At 40.4% G+C, this 25,848-nt stretch overlaps 3 protein-coding genes across 6 annotated transcripts; 1 reads left to right on the forward strand and 2 right to left on the reverse strand.

Annotated features, from left to right (window-relative positions):
• The first annotated feature begins 946 nt into the window (after positions 1-946).
• LOC115679052 (nuclear cap-binding protein subunit 1) lies at positions 947-11,783 on the forward strand. Its single transcript, XM_030602590.2, has 19 exons — positions 947-1,168; positions 1,336-1,395; positions 1,493-1,549; positions 2,434-2,505; positions 2,657-2,719; positions 2,830-3,006; positions 3,639-3,770; positions 4,705-4,771; positions 4,886-5,085; positions 5,376-5,446; positions 6,100-6,184; positions 6,772-6,840; positions 6,946-7,064; positions 7,719-7,857; positions 8,402-8,902; positions 9,989-10,288; positions 10,517-10,695; positions 10,822-10,933; positions 11,533-11,783. Exons 1-19 carry the CDS (start codon positions 1,088-1,090, stop codon positions 11,650-11,652), a joined length of 2,604 nt encoding a protein of 867 aa, XP_030458450.1. The 5' UTR covers positions 947-1,087; the 3' UTR covers positions 11,653-11,783.
• Positions 11,784-12,877: 1,094 nt separating this feature from the next.
• Positions 12,878-18,925, reverse strand: LOC115679054 (uncharacterized). 3 transcript variants are annotated; one of them, XM_030602594.2, is made up of 7 exons: positions 18,764-18,925; positions 18,490-18,609; positions 17,071-17,499; positions 15,621-15,760; positions 15,384-15,504; positions 14,000-14,140; positions 12,878-13,123 (listed from the first exon to the last, which is right to left on the reverse strand). In XM_030602594.2, the coding sequence occupies exons 1-7, from the start codon at positions 18,845-18,847 to the stop codon at positions 13,040-13,042; spliced, it is 1,119 nt and encodes a 372-aa protein (XP_030458454.1). In that variant the 5' UTR covers positions 18,848-18,925; the 3' UTR covers positions 12,878-13,039. The 3 variants fall into 3 exon arrangements, with proteins under 3 accessions (XP_030458454.1, XP_056165701.1, XP_056165702.1); XM_056309726.1 differs by lacking the exon at positions 12,878-13,123 and having other exon boundaries at positions 14,069-14,245; XM_056309727.1 differs by lacking the exons at positions 12,878-13,123; positions 14,000-14,140 and adding an exon at positions 14,813-14,955.
• A 292-nt stretch (positions 18,926-19,217) lies between these two features.
• LOC115679053 (hexokinase-3-like) lies at positions 19,218-24,835 on the reverse strand. Of its 2 annotated transcripts, XM_030602591.2 has the most exons (9): positions 24,023-24,834; positions 22,327-22,477; positions 22,050-22,232; positions 21,640-21,714; positions 21,156-21,311; positions 20,971-21,069; positions 20,767-20,894; positions 19,924-20,005; positions 19,218-19,810 (listed from the first exon to the last, which is right to left on the reverse strand). In XM_030602591.2, exons 1-9 carry the CDS (start codon positions 24,301-24,303, stop codon positions 19,424-19,426), a joined length of 1,542 nt encoding a protein of 513 aa, XP_030458451.1. In that variant the 5' UTR covers positions 24,304-24,834; the 3' UTR covers positions 19,218-19,423. The 2 variants fall into 2 exon arrangements, with proteins under 2 accessions (XP_030458451.1, XP_056165700.1); XM_056309725.1 differs by lacking the exon at positions 21,640-21,714 and having other exon boundaries at positions 24,023-24,835.
• Positions 24,836-25,848: the final 1,013 nt, after the last annotated feature.

Below are 25,848 nucleotides of genomic sequence, written 5' to 3' on the forward strand. Positions count from 1 at the left end.
GGTTCTGATGGAGTTCATCCTTGGTATTCGGTTAAGAGTTAAACTCACCAAAGAAAAAGAGATGAAAGTCCTACGAGGGCTTCTGCGGCCTGTTCGTTTGATATACAAAGACAGTGGGCTCTATTAATGCGTTCTTTATTTTAACATGTCGGTACTTGCATGCCTCGTACCCCCAGTCCTCATATATATTTGTCTTTCATAGGAAAAGGGAATACCCTCTGAAAGTTTTACATCCCGGTGATCCCAAGATCCAAACAAGAATTGATATGGAACATTTTAAGGACTTACACAGGTCCAAACTACTAGCTATGTACGGAGAAAAGTATTGACAAGTCGGTTCCGATGGAGTTTATCCTTACAAGGTGGAGTTACGCATCATAAATTAAAGTTGGGAAAATTACACAAATGGCCCATGAACTTTGGTTCAATGTGCAATGTGATTTTTAAACTTTCAATTTGTTCAATATAGTCTATGAACTTTCTCCCAAAATGCAATGTAGTCTTCAAACTTTTAATTCGTTCGATGTAATCCTTGGACTTTAGGTACATGTTCAATTTAGTCCATGCATATTGTGAAAAATGCTCAATGTTGTCCCTGAACTTGAATTAATTGAAGGACAACATTGAACATGTAGTAATAGTCCGAGGACCTCATTGAACAAATTAAAAGATCGGGGACCACATTGCACATTGGGGTAAAGTTTAGGAACTACATTGAACAATTCAAAAGTTTAGGGACTACATTATATATCGGACCAAAGTTCGGGGACCATATGTTTCATTAACCAATTAAAGCCTTTGTCCAGAAAACGACGGGGTAAAGGTTAAAATGGGCCGAATCACACGAAAAAACCCGACATTGATGGGCTTTTTAAACTGGGCCGGGTCGCCCAATTAGGGCTCGAAACCACCCCATTCAACGTTCACCTTCTTCCTCGTGCTCGCCCAGTCGCTCTCTAGTCAAGGCCATAAACCCTTTCAAATCCCCTTCTCGCTCGCTCTGCTCAGGCCTCGCAGTTCCAATCCAATCTCCGACTCCGATCGCTCCTCTCTCGGCGCGGCGAGGTTCAGGCCGGGGGCAGCGAAAATGAGCAGCTGGAAGAGCCTCCTCCTCCGGATCGGCGACAAGTGCCCGGAGTACAACAGCTCCGATCCCAAAGAACACATCGTAAGCTCATCTCTCCCCCTCCTTCCTTTGCTCGCCCTCGACATCGGCGCGGTTCCATCTGCGCATTGCTGCGCCGGAGGAGCAGAAACCCTAGGCGCGGGGTCGCGTTTTTCGTTTTCGCGTCGTTTTAAGCGGCTTCGCTTGATTCGCGGCCTTCGAATTCGCAGGAGACGTGCTACGGCGCTCTTCGGAGGGAGCTGGACCACTCCGGGAGCGACATTCTTCCGGTAATTTTAGCTCGCCTTCGTGGTCGTGCAGTTGTGTGGAGTCATTTTGGATTTGCTCATGTTTTATTTTTATTTTTTTTGCTTCTTGTCTCGACAGTTTCTTCTCCAGTGTGCCGAGCAGTTGCCGCACAAAATTCCTTTCTACGGCACCGTGGTACGGTATCTTTTAATATTTCCTGTGTCGTCTCTTCTGCTTCGATTGAATGATGGTTCGTAGCTATGCATGTGAGGATCTATGATGGATTGCCAGAGAGATGAAGTGAGCATTGGTGATTGTGTCGAAACGACATTTAGCACCGATTCCTTTTTTTTTTTTTTTTGTGTGTGTGGCCAGAGTAGTGGTTTCATGTTACTTCTCTATTAGTTAAAGCGTCTGCCAGTAGAAGCGTCCACGCACTTAATGTCTATCCGAAGAAGCACGTGTGTCTAGCTGTGGTCGAGTGGCGGTGCTCAGAGCACGCAGGCTCAGCGTGATGCTGACGAATTTCCGATTGCTTGTCAGGCAGAGTCTTGTATGCACTTGAGAGCAAGTCTTTTGTCAAAGAATCTTAGTGCAGTCCGTGAACTCTTGACAAGAAACAGAAAGACTTCATGCAGAAGTATAGCTGCAAAGTGTTTTCTTTTTGTGCGAAAACAGTTGATAGCAAGGGCTTACTTATTGTAAACCGACGCAATGTGTTAAATTCACCAGAGTGTTAGTTGGTGTCGGATAATCTAAACTGTTTGTGCCCCCTTCGTGCATACCTGATCCATTCTGCTGCCAATAGCAGTTGTAGACTTGATTAAGCCTAACTATGATGTTTCCAGCAAATTTTCTGCTTATAACCTGAAAAGTGGCATTTGCAATTTACTTTGTGGATGCTGCTATTTGTAGACTTGGTTGAGCCTAATTATCAAATTTTCAGCAAATTTTCTGCATGTAACCTGAGAAGGGGAATCTGCGATTTATTTTGTGGATGCTGCTATGATGCTTCAGCTTGTCCAGGATAGGGACTGCATTTAATGAGCTCCCTGCCCTCTTCTTTTTCCTTTTTCTAGGTTGGTTTGCTGAACTTGGCAAATGAGGACTTCGTAAAAAAATTAGTTGATACTACCCACGCCAATTTTCAGGTAAGCAAGTTCAAATTGCTTTATTTGGGTGGGAAGAAATTCTAGCTTAGTCTCAAAAATTGTTTTTTTTTTCCTTACATGGACATATTTTAAGATTTTGTAGTGTTACTTTCCTTGAATAATCTCTTCACTTGCTATCATCTACATGCAGGATGCTTTGGATTCTGAAGATTGCAATAGAATCCGTATATTGATGCGGTTTCTGACTGTTATCGTATGTTAATGGGGCACCTTTTCTTGATTATTGTTTCAATTTTGTTGCCCCATGTTTCTTTTGCATTCTTGTCCAGTGATATAATATCTTTACCGGCTTTTCTTGTATAGATGTGTAGTAAAGTCCTACAGCCAAGTTCGATCGTAGTGGTTTTTGAGACTTTATTATCATCAGCTGCAACTACTGTGGATGAGGAGAAAGGGAACCCTTCTTGGCAAGCACGTGCCGACTTCTATATAACTTGTATCTTATCCTGCCTACCATGGGGAGTCGCGGAGCTCTTTGAGGTACTCTATTTTGGCGTAAAATTAATTGGATGCTCATGTTATGGACATTTTATCGCACAGTACTTTTCTTTTGATCTTTTTTAATACGACAACTATTTAGGCTGACCTACAGAAAGAGTAGGAAGGCATTTCATAACCACAATCAAGAAATTAAAATTTTATTTCTGCTGAAATTTTGCTAAGTGTTGCTCTCTTTATGTATCGGTTTTGTAACTTGCATGAGTAGCTAAAATTGGCCAAGTTTTAGAAGTAGTCATATGTTTCAAGTAGTTCCTTTTCAGAATCCCATTTTCTGAAGTTACGGAGGTTCTGCTTTAATAGCTATGTAACTGGGAGCTCTAAAGTCGACTGCAATCAAATTTTTGGCAATGTGCAATCCCTTCCTTTTTTTTTCTTTTTCTATCATGGGCCGGGGGCAGGGCAAGTTTCTCTGCTTATACATAGATTTTATGTCAAAAGAGAACATGGTGTTAAATATGGGGAAGCTCGTTTAGCATTTTTGCATCTTAAGCACTCTGAGAAGGTAGTCTTGGTATTTTCTCTTACATATCCTGAATTATATTTGAGGTTATATCCTCTGACTTGTGGAAAGCTCATCAACATCTTCCATGGTGACCTTTTCCTGCATGCAGCAAGTGCCCGAGGAGATTGAGAGAGTCATGGTTGGAATAGAAGCTTATTTGAGCATTAGAAAGCATGTATCTGACGATGGCTTGTTATTTTTTGAGGATGAAGATGAGAATGAGGAAGGGCTCAAGGAAAAGGTGTAGTTTCTTTTTTACCAACTTGGGTCTTCTTCTATCTTTTGTCGTGGATATACTATCATTCTAATTTTGTGCAAGTTCTCCAAACTTGTTTGTTTGTTCTTTTCTGCTCGAAATCAATACCGTGTATCGAAATTTGCGGGCTCAGTTATGTAATTCATTGCAACTAAGTCCTTAGCTGAATTAGTAATATCAATTAGCGGGTGGCATGTGGTGCAGTCTTTAATGGTTCAATCGTCATGCATCCTTTGGATGGTAGTTTCAATGGCTAGAACACATTGCTAGCGCATGTAGGTGATGATATGATATTCACGGTCTCAAATGATGATAACATCGATATTATGCTACACTTAAGACCGAATCCTTTCATCGCCACTAATTTTGTCTTATTCCGCTTGTCTGTTTCAAAATAATAGTATGATTGAAAGTGCTTGTGATAGAGATGCAAGATCTTGCAGCACTGTGCTATTTAGAAAGAAAACTAAAAAACTACGACAGTGGCCTAATTTTGGGGCCAAATACCTTGCTCGTGCCCAGGGAATTAAAGCATATATGCATTCAACAGGGTCATTAAAAGAATCTAGAGATGACTATAACTTCCATGTAGTACCAGGGTTCGAAAAATAGGGAGATCTTGGCTAAGTGTCTCAATGAGTGTGTGTCAGTAGAGTTTAGAATATCGAGCTCATTGACCTTATGGAACCATTCCCAGGTTCAGTTACTGTGATTTCTGGTGTATGGGAGATTTTGCTTATGCTCAAGTATTTCCCGGGTCCTTGTTTTCTTGGACATGGGTCTAAGAAGATTTTATATGTTGTAATATCCCTTTTATGATACCTTTTTTCTTGTTCAGAGCTGTAGTAGAAGCATCTTTTCCTGGTAATGTTGTCACGAGCTTGAAATCTGCAACTTCTTTGTCTCAATGTATCATCAGGATTTCTTGGAGGATCTGTGGGATCGTATTCAAATTCTTTCCAGCAATGGATGGAAACTGAACAGTGGTATGGTTGAAACTTCCATCTTAATGTGTAGTTATGGTCTTTGATCTGTTGCTGGCTTTCATAGATTTCACAGTGTGTCAAATTCATCACTCTTTCTGTACTTTGTGCTGCTAGTTCCAAGACCTCACCTCTCGTTTGAAGCTCAGCTTGTTGCTGGAAAGTCTCATGATTTTGGCTCTGTCAGCTGCCCCCCACAACCTGATCTGCCTTCAACACTTTCTGCGATCACTTATGGGAAACAGAAACATGATGCAGAACTGATGTATCCTCAAAGAATCCGGAGGCTTAATATTTTCCCCGAGGACAAAACTGAGGTAAATGATCAACTTTATGTAATATTCTGTTACTTTGATAAATAAAAGAAAAGAATTTGGAGGCTCACTTTAAGGTTAGATATTGCTTGGACAATCAGTTAATTCACTTGATATCTAGTAGTGTGAGAATTTTGGTTTGTGAAAGCGTAGAGATTGACTTCTATTACTCGTGTAAATAAAATTTTTGGTAATGCATTATTTTTCTTATAAACACAACAAATAAGGTTGATGGTGAGCTCTCTTCGTATTTTTTTCTCGAGGGCTGATAAGTTTTTTTCTTTTGCTGACAGGATCTTCAACCAATAGATCGCTTTGTTATGGAAGAGTACCTGCTGGATGTGTTGTTCTACTTTAATGGATGGTGATTTTCAACCTTATGCTTTTTGCCATTCTCACGAATGAAAAAAAGATAGTGCACAAATTAGAAGGGTGATCTTTTGTTTGAACAAGTGGATTCTCATGCCAATATCATTATCATTTTGCTGTTGATCTCTTTTGCTAATTCCTCGCTTTCTTATTTTCTTTATTTAGCTTTTAGGCGGCGGGGTTTTTTTTTTTTTGGGGGGGGGGTTTGGTGTTTGAGGTAGGATGGATTCTTTCATTTGAAGATTGCATGGACTTTCCTTTACAGGCCTGAAGTTCTTGAGCAAATTACATCTGACCAGCTATAGATAGGACAACATAGCTTCTGTATTGTGTAAGCTTGGTAATTTACAAGTTGCCAATTTTTCTCTTGAAAAAATAAATGGGGCTTCAAGCGCTCTTCTCATGATTTGCTAAACATCAACTCACTGCATTCATTCATCACGACTAAATATGATTTAATAGCAGACTATGGATGTGATATTTAATTTTTTTGCAAATCAGAGTTTTTCTGCTTAGTTCATCTATGTTTACAATTGTCTTTTGCACTTTTCATACTCTCCAATTTTATTAGATATGTGCCATCTTGCATGATGAGACCTTTCGAACTTAACTTTTCTTGTTTTTGTTTCTTAATTTGTGCAAAGCTAGTCGAAAGGAATGTGCTTTGTACATGGTTGGTCTGCCTGTTCCCTTCAGATACGAGTATCTTATGGCAGAGACAATATTCTCGCAGGTATGATCACATGGGTAACAGAGTGATTGTCGCTTTAATTCTGCTACACTGCACTGAATGAAGCTGCCCTAGATGAAAATATGCTCATTGAATTCATGCTAAGACAATTTTTTCTATGTGCTAATTTTTTATCTTTCGGTCTTAATCATTTCAATTTCTTTCGATTTTGGCCTCTTCTATTTTCAGTTCAGACTTGTAGTTAGCCGAATGCTCAGGATTGCTCGAGTGCTTACATGGTGCTTGAGTGTAATATAGACTTTCCATTGCACTGGCTTTCACATTGTCAAGCCGCAGTACCTGGAAAGTAGGTGCCCTTATTCAATGATCATGCAGACTAAGTCACCTGCCAATTTATTCTGGGCTTGATAACTTGTGACCTTTCGGTTCTCCGTATCCTCTATATGGACCCAAGACATTCAGCTGGTAGAATCCCCTAGATTCGTTTGCATAGGGTTCACCTAGAGTCTTCGCACAGTTATGATTAAATTTCGTTTCTTTTCTGTGTACATTGCGAATATTGTGCTTTTTGCAGTCAATTATAAGAGTCTAATTGCTTTACATGTTTCTTACAAATTTCATTGCTGCAGTTACTTTTGTTGCCGCATGCCCCTTTCAAGCCAATATACTACACGCTGGTCATAATTGACCTTTGTAAGGTAGTTCTAAGAACTAATATCAATTAAGATGCAAATCCTTTGCTTGTCCACATTTGAGTCAGGCCTTTTTCACATTAGTCTTTTTCACTACATTTTGGTCTGTAGGCTCTTCCTGGAGCCTTCCCCGCAGTGGTAGCAGGTGCAGTTCGTGCTCTGTTTGAGAAAATTGCTGATTTGGATATGGAATGCCGTATGAGGCTCATCCTTTGGTTTTCACATCACCTGTAAGTATGGTTATGAAGCTTCATTGTTGATGAGTTGGTCCAATTTTAGTGATAGTAAATTGGTTTAATGCTATTTCTTTTAACCCATCTCATGTCATTATAGCCATTTTGAATATGCATTTTTGGTTTTAGTTACTGTTGCTTTGGCAATAAGGATGTTATTCTTAGTGCTGAGAATTGATTGGTGGAAGTTCTTGTTTCCATCCGGGTGTGACTAACGCCAACCTAAACTTGTGGGATCATCCATTGTCTTTCTTATCTAATCCTTTTTCTGATGTTATTGATTAAAATCAGTTGGGTCTGGAAATGAATGTATAGGATGATAGCTCTGTTAGTATAATGATTGTGTGACTCATTTGAAACTTTCTTCTCTAGAAGTTAATATATATATCAGTTCCATACTCATTGTTCTGCATATGCAAGTGAGTTTGTATTATCATGTCTTATATTGAGTGTAAATTTGAAGTATCGTCATTTAGTAGGTCATTTCTTGATTGTACCTGCTACTTTGAAACTCCTGGTTTGCATGCTTTCCAAATAGAAAATTAAAATTGCGCGGTGCACCTGGGGAGGAATTGTAATTTCTAGTTATCCTTGGAATGGGCTTTCATCGGTCTGTGCGGAATTGTGTAATGACGAACTAATATTTTCCAGATCCAATTTTCAATTTATATGGCCTTGGGAGGAGTGGGCTTATGTCTTGGACCTTCCAAAATGGGCACCCCAACGTGTCTTTGTTCAGGATGTTTTGGAGAGAGAGATCCGTTTATCATACTGGGAGAAAGTTAAGCAGGTAAGAATTAATGCCATTGCTGTTTAATTTAGAACAGCTTGTTGCTTAAGCTAGCTCTGAAGTTTTTTATTAGAGAAGCTAGCTTTGAACTTTGAGTGCTCTTATCTTATCAAAAAACCAAAACTTTTCAACATAAATGACCACGGGACTTGCCTAAGTTTAGGAGTTTGTAGACTAATTTTGGAACAGCTAAACTATTATCCTTGTGAGTTCTCTAAGGCTTCAGATCTATAGTTCCTTTAATCTTAAATAATATTTATAACAACAGCCAATTAATGAGTAGGAAGATACACATGATTTGCACATTGAAGATGGAAATATGATATTTGTTTATATCTTCTCGTAGAAGCTAATTCATCTGCGTGAAGCATCTGCTTCCTTCAGATCCCTTTTCTTGCTCTTGTTCTCGTAAGCACATGCTTTAGTAGATGGGTGCTCTTTGGGAAGCCTACCTTGAAGTCCATGACCATTTTATTTTTTGGATGTCAATTGCATGTGAGAATGATTCTTTTTTTAATGACATCTTTTTTTATTTTCTTTACAGAGTGTTGAGAATGCGCCTGGATTAGAAGAGCTGCTTCCTCCCAAGGGAGGTACAAACTTCAAATATGGCGCGGATGATGGCAGTGAACAAACTGAAGAGCAAAGGCTCTCTGTAGAACTCAGCAAAATGGTAAAAGGTAGGCAAACTGCACGTGAATTGATCTCATGGATCGAAGAAAGTGTTTATCCAGTTCATGGTTTGGAGACTACTCTCAAATTGGTGTTGCAAACTCTTCTCGACATTGGCTCTAAGAGTTTCACTCATTTGATTACCATCCTTGAGAGATATGGTCAAGTCATTTCAAAAATTTGCCCTGATGACGAAAGACAAGTGATGTTGATAGAGGAATTGAGCTCGTACTGGAAGAACAATCCTCAAATGAGGGCTATCACTATTGATCGGATGATGGGTTACCGACTAATATCAAATTTGGCAATTGTGAGATGGGTTTTCTCTCCTGTCAACATCGACCAGTTTCATACATCAGATCATCCATGGGAGGTAAGCTAGCACATTTCTTATATGTGGTTTGAGTTTGTAGTAGTTTTGGAATTTTTTTCTTGGGTATGACATACTATCAATTTTCTCCAAACCTGAGTGTCAAATTGTCAAAATGGTATAATGTGTGTAGCTCGTCACGATCCAACCTAAAAGAAGAAATTTGTAATCTTTCAAGTGGAAAAGCACAGTTGACTGCTTCGAAGCTGTTTTTCAGGTTTTAGCTATCTCCTTTGCCGTTCAGTGATGTTGAAGGTTCTTGTCAAATGCATGGTCTGAAAGATCAGATCAGAAAGCAAAAATTGAAACCAACTAGAATTTGTCATTCAGAAGGCTCCAAAGTCTATCTAATTTATAAGGGTGGATGCTTTGACGGTTATCAAAGTTCTGAAAATAGGTATAGGCCAAATTACAATGACGATAACTCAAGTGTGCATAAACTCAAGAAACACTGGGTCCAAAATTGATTCTGCTCCCTTATCCTTCATATACAAACCCCTCCAAAATGCTAAAAGTTCTGATAGCTTATATCACACTTTCTGGCCCAACTTGGTTGAGATTCATGACATGGTTGTCATTGATTTTCTTTGCACAGTTAATGTTGGAATCGATGCATATTCCATAGAGGCTCTAAGCGGTTAAATTGGCTCATTAACTCTGGCGTCATTAAGTCTCCTCCCACTTGCTTTGAGAAAAATTTACTGCAGCCACATCAAAAGCGATTTGGCTTTTAGGGGATGCAATGTTAATTTTGAAAATGCATGTTGTGTTAGTCAAGCTTGAGGGCGTAGTGATATATTGTTCTCTCTTAAATTAATTCATCGGTAGGATTGCCTCAGAAGCTTTTAGGCTGAATTAGACTCTCCTATAGCTTATGTAAGCATTGCTTGTACCTACGTATGAGTGGAAACCGCGTGAGGATAAACTTTTCTACAGAATCATATACCACCGATTTGAGACTGCATAAGCATATGTTAATGAGTCTGTTTCAATGAGTTGAGGCATGGGAACTTTTATCTAAAGTTCCTTTTGGTATGTTTTCCTCAAGTACTGATTTTGTTTGCTGTATGACCTTTCCTTGCTTCACAGATTCTCAGGAATGCAGTTAGCAAGACACATAATCGTATAGTTGATCTAAGGAAAGAGATTTCATCTCTTAAAAAGGATGTCATATCTGCTGAGGAAGCAAGCGCAAAAACGAGAGCAGAACTTGAGGGGGCTGAACAAAAGCTCATGCTTGTGGATGGTGAACCCACAGTTGGCGAAAATCCTGTGAGGATGAAGCGCTTGAAATCATATGCGGAAAAGGCAAAAGAGAAGGAAGTATCTATTCGTGAAAATTTAGAGGTGAAAGAGGCTCTTCTTGGGCGTGCCTATAGTGAAAATGAGGTAACATGCCTCGTAAATCCAGAAATTATATTCTCTATGTATGAGTTCCAAATTTATTAGGTCTTCTTCATTTACTGGTCATTACCTCTTTTGGTCCAATATGTGGTTACTGGTTAGTAGACAGACGTTTAACCATTCTATGATTTGTGTATTAAGGATGCTCCTAATTGTTTCCTGTCTATACTTCTGGACAACTCTTTCTTAGACTCATTGAATTAAAATTCGCAGGCGTTGTTCCTAGCTTTATACAAAAAGTTCTCAAGTGTGCTGAAGGAACGTCTTCCAGAACCATCTAAAGCTAGAACTTTGAGGGAACTCAAGTCTATTCGTGCAGATGAAACAGCTGTTGAGCTTGAAGAACCTTCAGCCATGGAAATGGATGATGAGAATGGAAGAGCTAAAGAAAGGTCTCTCTCTCTCTCTCTCTCTCTCTCTCTCTCTCTCTCTCTCTCTCTCTCTCTCCGTTTGGGGAGCATTCAATAAAGCAAAGGTGGATGTTAAACTTTTTCGCTCTACTATTACTTTCTTGTCAGTGATTCAAATGGTGAGAAGGCGAGCGATGTCTACAAAGTTGGTGAAGAGGAACAGTGGTGTATATCCACTTTGGGTTATGTCAAGGCCTTATCTAGGCAATATGCCTCCGAGGTATGAACTTATTTTGGTTTTTCTATTTCCAGTTTCAATTTTTCAGGATGCATCATCGTTCATCAGCAGGCTTGCCATGTCGGTAGAATTTTCTCTCGTGTGATGGACATACTACCGTGTGTTGATAAGTTTATTCAGTGAATAGATACGGTATTTGCAACTACCCTGGAGCTCAATCAAAGCACATTATCATGTTTTTGTTGGCTTTGCATTGTCTAGGACATGTTTCTGGCCTATAGGATGAATTGTGCCTTGAGTGATCTTGTCCAACAACTTCGATGCAGTCGAATCACCTGATCCGACTTGGATTTTGACTAATTCCTCGAAAATGAGGCCCCTCCTAATTATGCGAAATCACTTTTTACCCAAATGCAGTCTCCTGACAAATTTTGAGAATTGAGTCGCGGTGCTTTACCTCGTCCTCGTCCATTGACTCATGTCATGAATAGAAATTCTGTTGGCTCCAGTTTCTTGTTTGAAGCAATGCGGAATTGTCATCGTCGTCGTCATTCATCGTGTCAGGCTTTTTGTTGATAGGTTTCAACTTATGGGGGTAATGGATTCAGATAACCTGATACGAGTATTTTTTAACTTGACAGATATGGCCGCTCTTGGAGAAGCTGGAGGCAGAAGTATTGACGGAAGAGGTACATCCGCTTTTCAGAAAAGCGATCTATTCGGGATTGCGTCGTCCAGTCAATGGGTATTCATCTGGTTGATAGACGGATGTTGTATTATTTGTAGCCTCTTAAGAGTATCAGAAAAATTTTTCCCCCCCCAACCTGCATCAGTTTATATGTAAATGACTTGGCGAAATAGAGAATCGAGAAGGAAAACCGGCATTGTTCTCTCTCTCTCTCTCTCTCCCTGTTCCGAGCTCGAGCTCTAGCGCCACGGATTTATATCTTTTTACTGTGGGGTGAGCTATGATAGATAGTAGCCATCTCCTGCAAACTGCATATGTTACTGAGCTGTACCGTTGTTATTCGAGTTACTGATTCTTTGTTCATATCAGGCCGAACCTTCTTTTGTTAAGAGAGATTATAGAGCGAAATGATTTTATCTAGAATCTAGAATACGAGGACCAAGGAAAATTGATTCTTTTAGTAGATGAGACTTCCACCAAAGGTTTTTCGAGAGGGGGTAAATGTCCGATGCAAACATCTAAAAAGGGCGGCGTTCCAAAGACATTCGTCAGCCCGAGCGGAGATATTAGGCCCTAAAAAAAGCGCTAGCCCAGATAAGCCGAAACTGAGGTCCAATTTGGTTGCCCAAACAGCCCACCTTTTGGCCCGAAACCGACCAACTTGGGCCCAGATTATCCTAGCACTCAATTATGGGCCCAGAACACGGAAATCTTGGGCCGAAACCAGCCCAAGCTCGAGCTCATTAATGGGCCCATAAGAGGATCGAGTGGGCCCATGTCAGTCCAATTTTGGCTTAGAATGCCTCCTTCTTGGGCCTAGATCAGTCGACTGAAGCCCAGCTCACGACAATAGTCAGCTCAAATATTGGGTACAAATAGACCGAAATTGGCCCCCGAACATACTCACATTGGGCCGAGATCAGCCCGATCCGAGGCCCAAAACATCCCGATCCGAGGCCCAGTAGGACCCAACCATGGGCCTGGCCCAAAAAAAACCTAACTTTCAGCCTAGGAAAAATTTTGAAAAATATGAGATCAGAGAAATAGAGAATTTCCGTCAAACCGCGCTTTTAGCCGGCATTCGAGACTCCGGTAGTCAGCTCAGTCTGAAAAAACAACCATTTCTCTTCACCTCTCTTCTCAATATTACAAAGTTAACAAATCAGTAATCAGTTCACCGATCTTTCACTAATTGGCACGACTCCTCCAAAACTGAGTTCACAAGCTGCATTTGTTTTGTCTTCTCTGATTTCCCGTCTTCTTTATATAAATTGAGCATAACACAATTTTAAACACAATTTTAAACGTAGATGATATTGAAACAGCACTACCGATACAAATGCACAAAGGCTAAAAAATTTCTGGAACATTAACAGACAATTTATCCGAGAAATTCCTCTGACCAGAAAGAGTTCTACATAAAAGATATGTTAGCAGATTGGAAAGAACAAGGAGTGTGATCACGGCCTCGGTGAGGTGAGCTGTCTCAGATTGTACTTAGCCAGCTCCTTGTACTTCTCGACTACCCCGATCAAGCAAATGGTCTGAAGTTAAAAGAGGGTATGGAAAGGAAATTTAGAGATATATACAACACAGCGTATTCAAAAAATAAAAAAGAACATTGCTGGCCTTCGCTAACATATCTGCCCAAAGTCTGCAATTTCAATATTCAAATTTCAAATGAGATTAAACGAGCTAGCAGCTCAATCTTTGCCAGTACATTAAAGCATGCTGTCTGGCCCATCTTCGTTTTATGACAGAAAATACACGGAAGACAACTGAAGATATCTTTCGTGAAACACTATATCTTGTTAGTATAATTCTCTCATCATTCAAAATCTGAGAACTAACGAAATATGTATGCACTCTCTTGCTTTCTTGGTCTCAAGCATCAAATGATGCAGCATATCCTAGTCACAAACACAGTGAGATAACCTTTCCGTTCACCAAATTTTTGCTTTCATACGAGGCATGACATTGGTCCAACCTTCTTATCAAATAAGTTATGCTAATTATGCTCAAGGCCAGCCAATAAACTAAATCCTATCCCACCTCATGAGGTCAGTCATACGAACTCCTTTTACATCAATGAGTCAAGTTGCCAACTATGTCCTTTGAAAGGAAAAAAAATTCAGATTTACTGCACCTAACCAACATTTTTATTGATATTTACTTAGAAGGATGTGATTAAGACCTACTTTGACCTCCTCATCCATCTATCAACCAATATACCATCTGTCCACAGATGAGCTCTGCCACATGATTGGCAACAAATATTTACAATTTCAAAGTCTAGGCCATTGAAGTAGTGAACCCTTACATGCACTCACACAGAAAAATAGATTGAAAACTCGAAAAATATACTTTCAAGATGGATCAATAGCTAAAACTTCTAAGATAGGAGGAAAGGATTATCTGACCTTAACAATTTGGACCACAATGCTTTTATCGGGATTATTGAGATCGACTTTATGAGGCCCAGGAACAGATTTTGCAACTGAGTTTATGATTTTCTTCCGGTCGATCCCACTATTTGCCCGGGCATCATACAATACAGCAAACTGTCCAAAGAATTTACACTGTCATTGACCTCATTATAGATCAAAAGGTTCAGTGTAATTATAACCAAAGCTCCTTTCATGGAGGGGCTTGAGCTGCAAATCATTCTTTTACCAGAAAAAGAAGAGTAAAGTGAAAAAACAAATCAAGCATACTATAAGAAAATGCTTAACAAAACACAGACAGTGGTATCTTCTTATAGAGACCACCGTGGCAAACAAGGCTAGTACCCTAATAGTTCCCTCACGGTTCCTCTCAAACCCCATTTGGGTTGTAAGACTTTTATAACCAAATCCTTGTTAAGATACTTTGAGAGTGCGAAGCAAATCGACAAGAAGAGTTTTTCAGGAACATTTTGTATTTAGTAAATTTGCCTTCTCCTTGCCAGAGCATATAAGATCGATTAAATGTCATCCTCATATTTTGCAGCTTTTTATCAGCTGAAGAGGGCGTGACCATAACTTTGAGATCAGAAAACCTACTGATACGTGAACTGTTATCCCACCTGGACAATGAGGTACGGTACAGGATGAGAGAAAAGGAGGATGGTGATAAGTGATACACACACACACACACAGAGTCAAATCCTTAAAAAATGCAGATTGTGAGGGAAAGATCAATAATCCGACACAATTTGACACTAGAGATGAACTCATGTGGCAATTTAATAGAGTGCAAATTCAACATTTTGCTTGCCGTCATAATCACGCCGCTACATGCTACAATTTTCAGACACGAGCCTTTATCAACGCCGGTTAAGTCCTCACGTTAAAAAAACTGATGTCGGTGCCGAGCAGTTCATCTCCTGACAATTGTGCTGCTACATGTAGCCATAACTTTAAATCTTGAATAAGATTAGCATTAAAATTAAACAAGAAGCATCATGAATTAAGAAGCGCGCTTATACCGTGTTTTAGAATACCCATCATATAGATTCTGGTCATAATCCTTAATATTTATCACTTCTTAGTTATATGTAAAGATGACACCCTCAATTGTACCATCGAAAAATAAATAATTCCACCCGATGACTTTTCCCTGTAGGTAATTTTACCAGATAATCTCTCTTGGATGATTTGGTTTTTGTTAATTCAGGCAATAACCACATTGGTAAATCAAAGAAATGACAAGTGAAATGTATAATAATTGCCTCGATTATTTTGTAAATTTTTGTAGCTAAGTCACAAAATGTTGAATTATGTAGGAAAGGTCAGGCATATAGAACGAATGAAAGCAACAATATACCTTTTGGGGGTGATCAGTTTCAAGTGGAAAATATTTTGTCACAAGGGGCTTCATTGCTCTTGAGATTTCTTCTTCTGAAGCATAGCAAGCAACTTCAACTGGTAAGATTCTCAAAATGAACCTATAAAAATTTTGGAGCGAACATCAGCAGTGCTTTCAGTATGATTGTGATAGAACAGCATTTCCACAATCCATAAGGTTGATGGAATCCAGCCAAAAGCTAATAAACATAGGGACCTTGACATATGTTTCCTTGTTGATGCAGCAGATTGCATGATGTGCTGCACCATATCTCTGGGCCCAGGGTCACCATCCTGCTTCCGCATTTGGATAAAGATAACCCCATTACAACCAGAATCAAGGGTCACAAATCGCCTCTGTTAAATACAATAGAAGTTTCTCGTCAGAACAGATAATGTAAATGATAGGTACACTATGGCCAACTAAAAGATATTTGAGTTTGAAGGTACATTGGACTTGCCAAGGCATAAAATCAACAATAGTAAAGGATGGTAATAAAAGAAACAGGACAAAATTCCGGCACATGCCAACTGCTACTTCTGCAAAAGAATTAAAACCAAAAATGCCAACTGCTACTTCTGCAAAAGAATTAAAACCAAAAAATACGAAAAGGAAAAACGGCCTTAAAAATTTGAAAAACGATCACAGGATATGAACTCCAAGGATAAGAAATCAAAACCATAAAGAAGTAATGAAAATGCATACGGGCATTAGATGCAATTGGATGCCCATGCAAATGTGTATCTCAAGTAGGAAGCAGAAAGCCAAATGCTACAACAGCAGATACTTCTCATTCTCAAACCTTGGCTAAGTAACAGAATACTTGTTACAAGACTAACTGTATTACCGCATGGCAATGTAAATATAAGAATCAAACCAACATGCTTATTGGCATTCACTAAAGACACAAAGAATGGCCATTGGAAAGAAATCTCAAACATCATCACCTAGAGTAAGCATTATGTCAAGCAACTTTGAGTGCTTGCACAAAGAATATCTCATTTGTGGTTTGAAGCAATTGTTCACCGGTACAAGAACCCAAGAATGATTATTCAACAACAGCAACTAGCTTTCAAAGACTTGAGGTTGACATGAAAAAGCAATTCACAGGCTTGTCAACCGGAGTTAACAGCATATTGGAGCAACTTGGGGACAGGCAAAAAGTTGAGCAATTCGACAGCAGGATAAGGAATTGAACAATGTTGACAGGTAAGGAACGACAAATAAATTGTTGATACAAGGTATGTATGCAAAAGTTGGTTTTCGCACATCTGCCTGCCCCCACAATGAAGATCCTTGCATATCTTTTAGGCAAGCAAATAAGGTCAAGAGATCCCTTGCAGCTGAACAAACTAATATGTGACATATTAAAACATAATTCCGTCCCCTAAATTTTGGGTTCCTGTTTCTAAATATTCATGAAAAGAAGCAACGACATATATACTCATATAGATATTAGCAAGAGAAGGATGAAGCATGGATCACGTGGGATTGGCAGAAAAACAAGAGATGTGGAAAAGGAAGTAGGTAAACCAGCATAAATTAACAGAATGGAATTCATTCAAAGAATCATCCATTCTGACAATACGAGGACTTCATCTCAGCTAGTTAAAAACCACAGCTCTACTCCATACCGGAGGCAAATCTAAAATTCATTCTCAAATACCTTGGTCTTATCTCCCAGTTCTTTAATTTCATCTTCAATAAGCCTATCAATGGACTTCTCCTCTTTGTTGTCTTTCAAAGAACTTTTGGACGAGCAATTCTCTAGGCACTGTTTCTTTGAAGGTGGCTCACCAGCGCCACTGCATTGTTCCTCCGGTGTTTCAGCAGTTTTGTCATGACTTTGCTTATCTTCCTTCTGAAGTTCGGAGTTCTCATCTCTAGAATTCCCCGGATCAACCTCTTCGACCGTATGAGCCTCAGATTCATTTTCACCATTTTCATCTTCCCCGTCACCATCACCATTGTCATCGTCATCACTAGATGATTCAGATTCGGAGTAACTAAATTTGATCTTCTTATTCGCAGGTTTGGAGATTACTTCTGCAGGTTTTGAGGCTGCACCATTTCCACAGAGTAGCTCTTCGAAGAACTACAAAAATGAGAGGAAAAGCCCTTAAGACGTTATGACTACTAATTCATACACAATAAAGTCACAGTATCCTATTCTTTATTTTGATATGAGAAGCTTAAAAAGAACTGATATTGCGGGATCCCTAGATATAAAACAATATCCTGTGCCAGAAACTCAACATTCACACCAAAGGATCAAGTAAAAGGACTGGGAATTGTTAAATAAAGTTCACCTAGCAAGGAGGTCAAAACTTAAAAACTGCTCCCCGAGGCATTTGCAAAGACCTATTGCACTACAGTTTCAGCAACAAGAGCAGTCTATAGATACCTTACCAGTATTACAGAAAGCATATGAAGATGAATACTAATATGTATCGAATAAATATAGCGCAGGGTTCCCTCTAGTGAAACACCGAAAGTATAGGGGATGCCTGATCATTTCATACAGAAAGAAGAGAACCCTTTTGTTAGATTTATCTCGATCAACATTTCAAAACTCTTGCAAGTCACCTGCTTCAGAACATGTTCCAAGGCCACACAAGATGACATCTTCTAGACATCTTACTCCTTTAATTCCAAATTAAAACACTACAAAATAAGGAATCTCTTTGCTTTGGCTTCTAAGAGTCCGTCAAGACTGCAATGCTCGTTGTAATTCCATAGCAAGAGAAAACTGTAAGCCGCTTTTTATCTTCCTTCTACAACACAATTGTGCAGTAGGCTTCATCGAGCAAATGCCGAAATGCGAACCGAATGGACCGGTGCCACTTCATTTCTCTAATGAGCTCAGCAGAATCTCAAAGAGCCCTCCAACGCCCGAACTGAACAGGTATTTAATGCAACGGAAGGAGAATTCGAACACGGCAACAACGAACAATTATATACGTCGAACTAGGACAGTCTATGCGCAGCAAAGAGCATCATCGAAGGATCACGCCACAGCGAGGAAGAGCACGAGCTCAAAACGAATAACCAACGATGCGACCCAAAAAAAACGCGAAGTACATACAGAGTCAATAACGTTGATGGCTTCGCGAGAGGCTTGGCGCTCCCTGCCGCCGTCGCAAGTAATGAAGAAGCCCTCCACGCCGGGACGCAGCGGATACGATCCCTTCTTCTTCACCGGCCTCTGGAACAAGCGATCAAACCAGGAGCCAGAAGAGAAGAAGAACGATAGAAGAAATCAGCCAAGAAGGTAACGCAACAAAAGAGAGAGCATATAAACCGAGTGCACGACGAATCGATTGACTCGGTGAACTGTCAAGAGAAAGCGAGAAACGGACATTGTGAGGGAGATACTGCTTCCTCTTCTTGCCCTTCGCGCCGTCGCCGACGGCTGCGGGCTTCGATTTGCCGTCGGTGGCCATGACCGCCGAGCTCGGACTCTGCTTGCACTCGGCTTTCTGTTACGAGCGCTTCGCCGAGGGCTGTGGCTGGAGGTTGATGGTGATGGTGATGGTGATGGCAATGGCTGAGGAGAAGTTAGAGTGGGCCGGGTCGAGATGCAATCTTGGGCCTGAACATAAGGCCCAAGGACTGGGACTCGGTAGCAATTAATTAAAATTTTTGAAAAACTTTAGGTAAAATGATATTGATAAAATATAAAAAAATCTGATGAATGTCCGAAATTGAGCATAATTTTTCCACATCTCTCAATTATTTTAAATAAAATTCTCTCTTCTTCTTTATTTTTTATTTTAATGCACTCACTTTCGGAATTTTCTCAAAGAAAAGAAATTGAGAAAAATCGAGAGAGAATAGTAACTTTGTCACAAGGTCATTCAAAATTGTTGGCACTAATATACAGCAGAACAAAGCCAGCCAATCCAATGAACATATGGTAATATGAACAGAATTTCACCTAAGATTCAAAGAAAATGCAAAGATGGCATGGCACTGAATTTACAAGGGCCTGTAGTAATATAAACAAACTGTGATGTTTTCTAAGGCATCTGTACGCTATCCACAGTGTTGGGTGGTGTCGACGAATGCGAGGCCGCGAGGAGGGCGGCTCCGAGGCCCGAACCGTCTTCGGTGACTTTGAGAACGACGTGTCGTGCGACGTCTTCCCCCAGAATCTCTTTCAAGGCTTCGAGCAGATATTCTCTGTACATGGTGTAGCTGGTGTACAGACCACCTTCTATCGCCACGACCGTTCTTCTCATCCTGGCATCTCCTCTACTTCTTCCGCTGGGGATGCTTCCACCATCCCGACCTGTTTTCTTCAAGATCCCCACGATGCCGGCAGCAGCCAGGCGAGCGGCCCTGCGAGTTACTACATCGCATACCTTCACGATCAGCTTCCGTACTTTTTTAGGGACTTCCGGAACCTGAATGGTAAGGCACAAAAGAGACATGGAAAATTTCAATCCCAAGAACACATGAAAAGACTCAACAGGAGAAGGCCACATAAAAAAGCTCCGGCACATGTCAAACCACTTACTTCCAGCATCTCTCTCCATTTTTTATCTACTTCTCTCAAATCTGGGGAGTTATCTTCGTGCATAGTGGCCATTGATGGAGTTCTGGAATTATCAAACGAGCAGCTTGCATCAGTGAAACAAAAGATGGAGGTAATAACAGAGGCCAAACATTGCAAAGCCATTTTTCATCCTAAGTTTCATGGCGAGGAACGAGACGTTGATCTAACTTATTGCTCATCAGTCATATCACAAGTGATTTTTTGGATTTATACATGTTCTTGCCCCAAGAGTTTGAGAGTTTACAACACTAATCAAGAACTTCAGGATATTTCAGCACTCGCCAGTATTTCATTTCAAAGTCCACCAGAAATTTAGAAGACTTGAACCATGACATCAACTTATTAGTATGTGGACTAGTTTTTTTTTTTTTTGGTCGATATATGTGGACTAGTTGGACGACATAAACTTTCAGTCCAGACTAAAAGCGCAAGATCACGCGACTGTATGATCCAATGCCATGATGACAAAATTAAACTAGTTGCTTTACAAACCAAAAAGCATCTGCTACATTCCCTAAAAAGCTTCCTTATTTGGTAAGAACCATTTCAAATGTGTCTGAAAGTATTATATATGTGTATTTGTCGATATCAATACGACAAATTTTGACACTCATACACTTCATTCCTAAAGGACAATTGCATGTCCGGTCCTATCACGCCCACATACACAAGCACATGAAATTTCTTATTCTTTGCACTACTGACACTGTCCCTTACATAAACATAATTAAAGAATCCAAAGCTTAATCATGAAAGGACAAATTAACTATCAGAGAGAGAGAGAGAGAGAGAGAGAGAGTCTACCCCAGAATGAATGGAATTGACAATTTTGACAAAGAGGCACCAAAAATATCTGACTCTTGGGACATCCTGAGGATCACTCTCCTCACAATTTCTCCCAGATACATTCCAGATATCATTTTTTCAAAACCCTACAGCAAATGTCTTGGTCTTACATTAACCCAGCGGGAAAGATGCAAGGATATAACTGAAAAAAATAAGATCTACCTGTTCGTTGGGGTTGGGACTCTCAGCATCTAAATCGATATCATAAGAAGTTCTTGGTAGATGAGAAGACCAGAAACTTCCCCATTCCATGTTCACAACCTAAAGAGAGGAACAAGCATCATGAGTAATCAAGATATAAAACCCAGTCACAGTAACATGTGAATAACGATAAATTTGACGCGTACCATAAACCCAGAAGTTGTGCCAAGACCCTGGCATTTAATAATTGCATCTGTTCGCTCAACATAGCAGGCATTTGTACCCGTTCCAATGATTACTGCAGCAACCGTGTCCGGATCATGATAATGTCCGAGAGCTAGTGTTCCAACCGTGTCATTCACCTGCTCAGCAGAAAACAAGATTTCCATGATGCCATATACATTGTTTGAAGAGGATATTTTTGGACCCTGTAAAGTGCAAATCCTATTCAAGTTTAAGCCAAATAGGCCAAACAACTTTTTAACATCAACCCATATCATGCGATATGCTAAATAGTATGCTAGATTGCTGGAGAAACACTTTATTCTCCCCACTAGGAACATGAAGTTTCTCATCAACAAAAGTTCGAGCAACATGAGCGGAATGGTGCAGATTTTATTTTACTCTAGAGTGATAAATTCCACAAACTAATAAGCAAACCATTCTCATGGACAAACGAATAGAGATTACCAACACTACAACTCGCATATTTAGGCCATTCCTCGTCAATGCTAGTTGTAAACTTTCAGCGATATCGTTTCCAACCTGAAATGAATCAGTTAGTTACAAAACAAAGTTACTTGTCCTATAGGAAAAAAAAAGCTTAGAAAATCTCCATAGGTTTTTAGAAATAGTGATATGTGCAAAGCAAAAACCAAATCCAATCGAGTTGCTTGATGTATATCTCTTGCCAATGTCAACTATATACAATGCCCAGGCTAAAAACAAGGCAACACGATGTCTGACGCTCCGCTCATGCAAAACATTTCACAGATCTTCTCGCACATAACCATGTGACCAGGAAGTGATTCTATAAATTATAATCGCCTTAAGTCAAAATTTCCCATGATTCTATTAAACAAATGACTAAAGAGACAAACCATGTCATGAATAGCAAATCCCTTTGTCCATCTGATTAAAATCCCGGATGAAACAGAAGTTTGCTTCACAGGAAATGAGACTGTGAATCCAAGTTCCCTTCTTTTCTCTGGTGAATATCCAAAAATGTTCTCTTTTCTCTGAACAAAATCCTTGAGTGAATTGGTTATAAAGTCAAAAAGATCCTGCAACAGAGGCACGAATTAGTCTTTAAATGTAGCAAATTGGAAGAATTAAATTAGCATACTGTTAAAACATTTAAGATCCTCATTGAGTCACCTCACTCGTATCGGTCATCAAATGTTGGGGAATGGGTTGTGGTTCCACATAATGAGGCAAGGTTGAGGACCTTCCACCTCCCAGCTGAACCTGGAGGACCCTAAAATCGATGCCCCCAAGATCAAGTGCATAATAAATTCCTTTTTCATTCCTGAAAAATGAAAAACAAAAAATACACATAAAGCACCAAAACTATGTAGGAAGTGCCTGTAGACTAAACTTGCACATAAAAAACTAATGAGAAATTAAGGGGGCAAAGAAATATTGAATTGTCTCAACATCCAGAAACTGATCCTCAAGAAAATGACCTCTAATATTTCCAAGTTGGCAGTTGCCGAGCGTGCAACTAAAGCACATTGAGTAGGCCTACACCAACTAGTTTATAGAGATCTCAGTTCAACAAAATCTACGACATTTATAAATAGAAGAAGAATTAACACTAGCACGACCAAACTCAAGTCTGTCTAACCTAATTCTTTTTCAAGAATTATGAACATCACATGCTAGCGAAACAAAATCCCTCTACTATTTGTTTCATCTGAAGCCCAAAAATCATACAACGAATAAGACTAGCAACGAAGTAAACCTTCCTTAAAACGGTTCAGTATAAATGAGACAAATCAGAACCCCCATGAATAAAGAGGAAGAGAAATATTATCTTTGATGCTTTAAACCATTACGTGAAAAGTTCAACAAAGATATTCCAAAATAAAAGGGATGAGGAGATTGATTCCTCCATGACGAATGTCAAAACAGAAGATTGCCAGACAGATATCGTAATAAAGGGATATTGCCATGACACCTCCAAGATAAAAGCTAATAGTGTCGATATCATCTGGAAGAAAGCACTAATGGGAAAAAAGAAGCAACTTTTGTAGGAAAAGGATAATGGAATAGAAAAAAACAGAAAAAAGGGCAATTGCCGGAAAAGGGTATTGGCCAAAAAGGAACAAAAGATTATTTCATGAAAAACAATGACCTCATCTTGAGAAGAATTTTAGCTCATGCCAGTATAAACAACAGGGACAATTTTTGGGCTTTGTATGGATTGAGCATCAACAAAAGATATAGGAAAAAAAGCCTAGACGAAAACAGAACAAAGTTAAGCAAACAAAAAACCTGGAATATCAAAGGAATATAGTGTTCTAACTCCTCAGCATCTCAATTCTTCACACAAGGGATGACAAATGCAACTACGCAATAGACCAACCAATATTAGTACAGTAGTTCACGCCACAACACAACAAGAACCCAAATAAGAATAGCATAGTTAGCATTATCATCGAGATCAATGCTGAAAAACACCCCGTTGAGTACAGAATACGGATCATTAGGAAAACAATAGAATTGGGGAAAATCCATAATAGCCACCCAAAGTAGAGAGCACCTCACGATACAAGTAACGCTCATTAGATTGCATCGAACTCGTTATATCCATGCATTCTATTGTACACACTCTCTAGAAAGAGAATATAAGGCTGGAGACCAATCACGCAATCTCTCTTTCACTAAACAATTCAAAAACCAAAATCCAGTGAAACTGCTAAAAAAGAAAACTGACACTCGATGCAACACAAGCTCGTTCAAGCACTAACAATAGACCCAAAGTCTAGCTAACAACTTCAAAACTTCACCAAAATAAATTCATTAAAAAAGACGCGTAAAAAACTCGGTGGAGACAGGAGTTAAGAAGTACCCGTTGGGGAGAGTATCGACGAAAGTGAGCAACATCTTGAGCTTCGAGCCACCCTCGGAAGCCAACCCCGCGTGCATCTCAACGGCCATAGCGTCCACCACCTGCCTCAGCCGCCCCACCGGCGTCTCGCACGCCTCCTCGAGCTCCCTCAACACTCCCAAAACCCTGCTCCACCTCCGCCTGCTCCTCACCCTCCTGCCCACCGCCACCCCCGCCACCGCGACCGCCGCCACCGCCACCAACCCCACCACCGCCATCGCCCCCGCCCCCATCCTCCCCATCGCCCGCGCCTCCTCGCCGCCCACGCCGCCGCGCCGCCGCCAATCACTAACGATCGGTCACCCGAGGGGCTCCCCCCTACCGCGCCTAGTCAGGCGATGCGATTCATCGCGTCCCGCTCGGTCCCCTCTCTCTCTCTCTCCAGGCTTCGTCGCGGGGTGAAGCCGCGACCCTTTTCCCAATGAGTCACCGCTTACGGTTCGGTGCGGGGAGAGGAGGGGGCCGTCGTGATCATGCAAAGCCCAAGGCGGCGTTATCGTTCGAGTGTTGCTCTCGCGGGGGTTGTTTCAGCTGAAGAGCGGTGAGGTCCAAGGTGCGAGAGCTCCGTGCGAAGGTTGAGCGTGTGCCGGTAGTGATCGCCGGCCGCCGGCGGAGGAAGGGACGGAGGAGGAGGGTGGCGATTTCACCTTTTTCGCGGCGAAGGGTCGCCGGGAAATGAAACGAACGAAGGCCCAAAAAAAAGGCGAGAGAGTAGAGAGAGAGAGTAGAGAGAGAGATTTCCTCTTGCAGTAAGCGGGGCGTTGGAAAGCGAACTCAAAAGCTACTTATGCATGCCGCGGAATGACGGATTTGCCCTTTGATTTCTTGAAAATGGCGGATTTTCTCCGCTGTCGTCCTCCCCGTATGAGTGGGGTGATAAGAAAAAGAAATTACCCAAACTTATGAAATAAATGGAGCTCTGTCCTTTTTTTAAAAAAATTATTATTATTCCTTTGTAAAATATTAGATATTCCATTTCTTGATAAATAGAGCGAAAATGAAAAACATCGTAAATAATCGTATTTTTTGAATAAATAAAGTGTGTTAAGATACATAATCTCATTGAATGGTTTTCAATAAAGTTAAGTGATGTCTTCGTGCTCGTATTAAGCAAACGAATCAAGACGTGCCTAAAAGTTCGATCCTCGGGCACTCTTTTCATGTGTCGACTCGTGCGCATCGGATCTGGTTGATTTTGTGAAAAATGCTATCGAAGTATTTACAGTGGCGTGAAGCATCGAATCCATATTGTACTTCAGATAAGACACCACGAGAGATGAACGGAAGAATTTATAACACCTTCGATTTCGGTTAATCCCATCATTCATTCGATCCAATAGTTGACTCACTTCATATCTATTGAGATCGCAATTAATAGTACTCCTCCAAATTCGGTATCATGATTAATCGCTTCGTCTTACCGTTCGCATAAACGTGCTAATCAGTGGCCACGACGCCTTTATCAACCGGTGTTCCTAATCGGATATATAATTTGCAGAGAAGGTTTCGATTTTCCGAAAAAGATAAAATAAAATAAAATAAAATGAAGGACATATTCTCAATCAATTTTGTCAAACAGACATACATGCGTTTCCATAATGGAATGGAATAGGCGTGGGGGCGGGCAACGGATAGGAGGTTCGACTTATCGCGGGGCGACGGGGTTGGCGTGCGGGCGATTGCCACAGGGGATCGGAGATATTCACAAAACAGGTTTGGGTTTGGTCGGATTCGGGAAAAGGTCGGTTACCGGCCTACTGCTTCAACAACTAATACGGGATAAGCCA

Source organism: Syzygium oleosum, unplaced genomic scaffold (genome assembly GCF_021117445.2).
Source record: "Syzygium oleosum isolate NSW1041296 unplaced genomic scaffold, Sole_v2.1 Sole_v2.03, whole genome shotgun sequence".
Classification (NCBI taxonomy): Eukaryota; Viridiplantae; Streptophyta; class Magnoliopsida; order Myrtales; family Myrtaceae; genus Syzygium; species Syzygium oleosum.

Bases quoted from the DNA above. Each gene is read 5' to 3' on its own strand.
- LOC115679054 (XM_030602594.2), bottom strand. From the start codon at position 18,847: ATGGCCACCGACGGCAAATCGAAGCCCGCAGCCGTCGGCGACGGCGCG. The intron at 17,500-18,489 runs GTATGTACTTCG...TCATTTTTGTAG, and splicing joins CCATCAACGTTATTGACTCT to TTCTTCGAAGAGCTACTCTG. The intron at 13,124-13,999 runs GTCAGATAATCC...TTTTAACTTCAG, and splicing joins TTGTGGTCCAAATTGTTAAG to ACCATTTGCTTGATCGGGGT.
- LOC115679053 (XM_030602591.2), bottom strand. From the start codon at position 24,303: ATGGGGAGGATGGGGGCGGGGGCGATGGCGGTGGTGGGGTTGGTGGCG. The intron at 22,478-24,022 runs GTACTTCTTAAC...TTCATTTTTCAG, and splicing joins GTCGATACTCTCCCCAACGG to GAATGAAAAAGGAATTTATT. The intron at 20,895-20,970 runs GTAGATCTTATT...CATTTGCTGTAG, and splicing joins GTCCCAACCCCAACGAACAG to GGTTTTGAAAAAATGATATC.
- LOC115679052 (XM_030602590.2), top strand. From the start codon at position 1,088: ATGAGCAGCTGGAAGAGCCTCCTCCTCCGGATCGGCGACAAGTGCCCG. The intron at 1,550-2,433 runs GTACGGTATCTT...TCCTTTTTCTAG, and splicing joins TTCCTTTCTACGGCACCGTG to GTTGGTTTGCTGAACTTGGC. The intron at 3,771-4,704 runs GTGTAGTTTCTT...ATGTATCATCAG, and splicing joins AGGAAGGGCTCAAGGAAAAG to GATTTCTTGGAGGATCTGTG.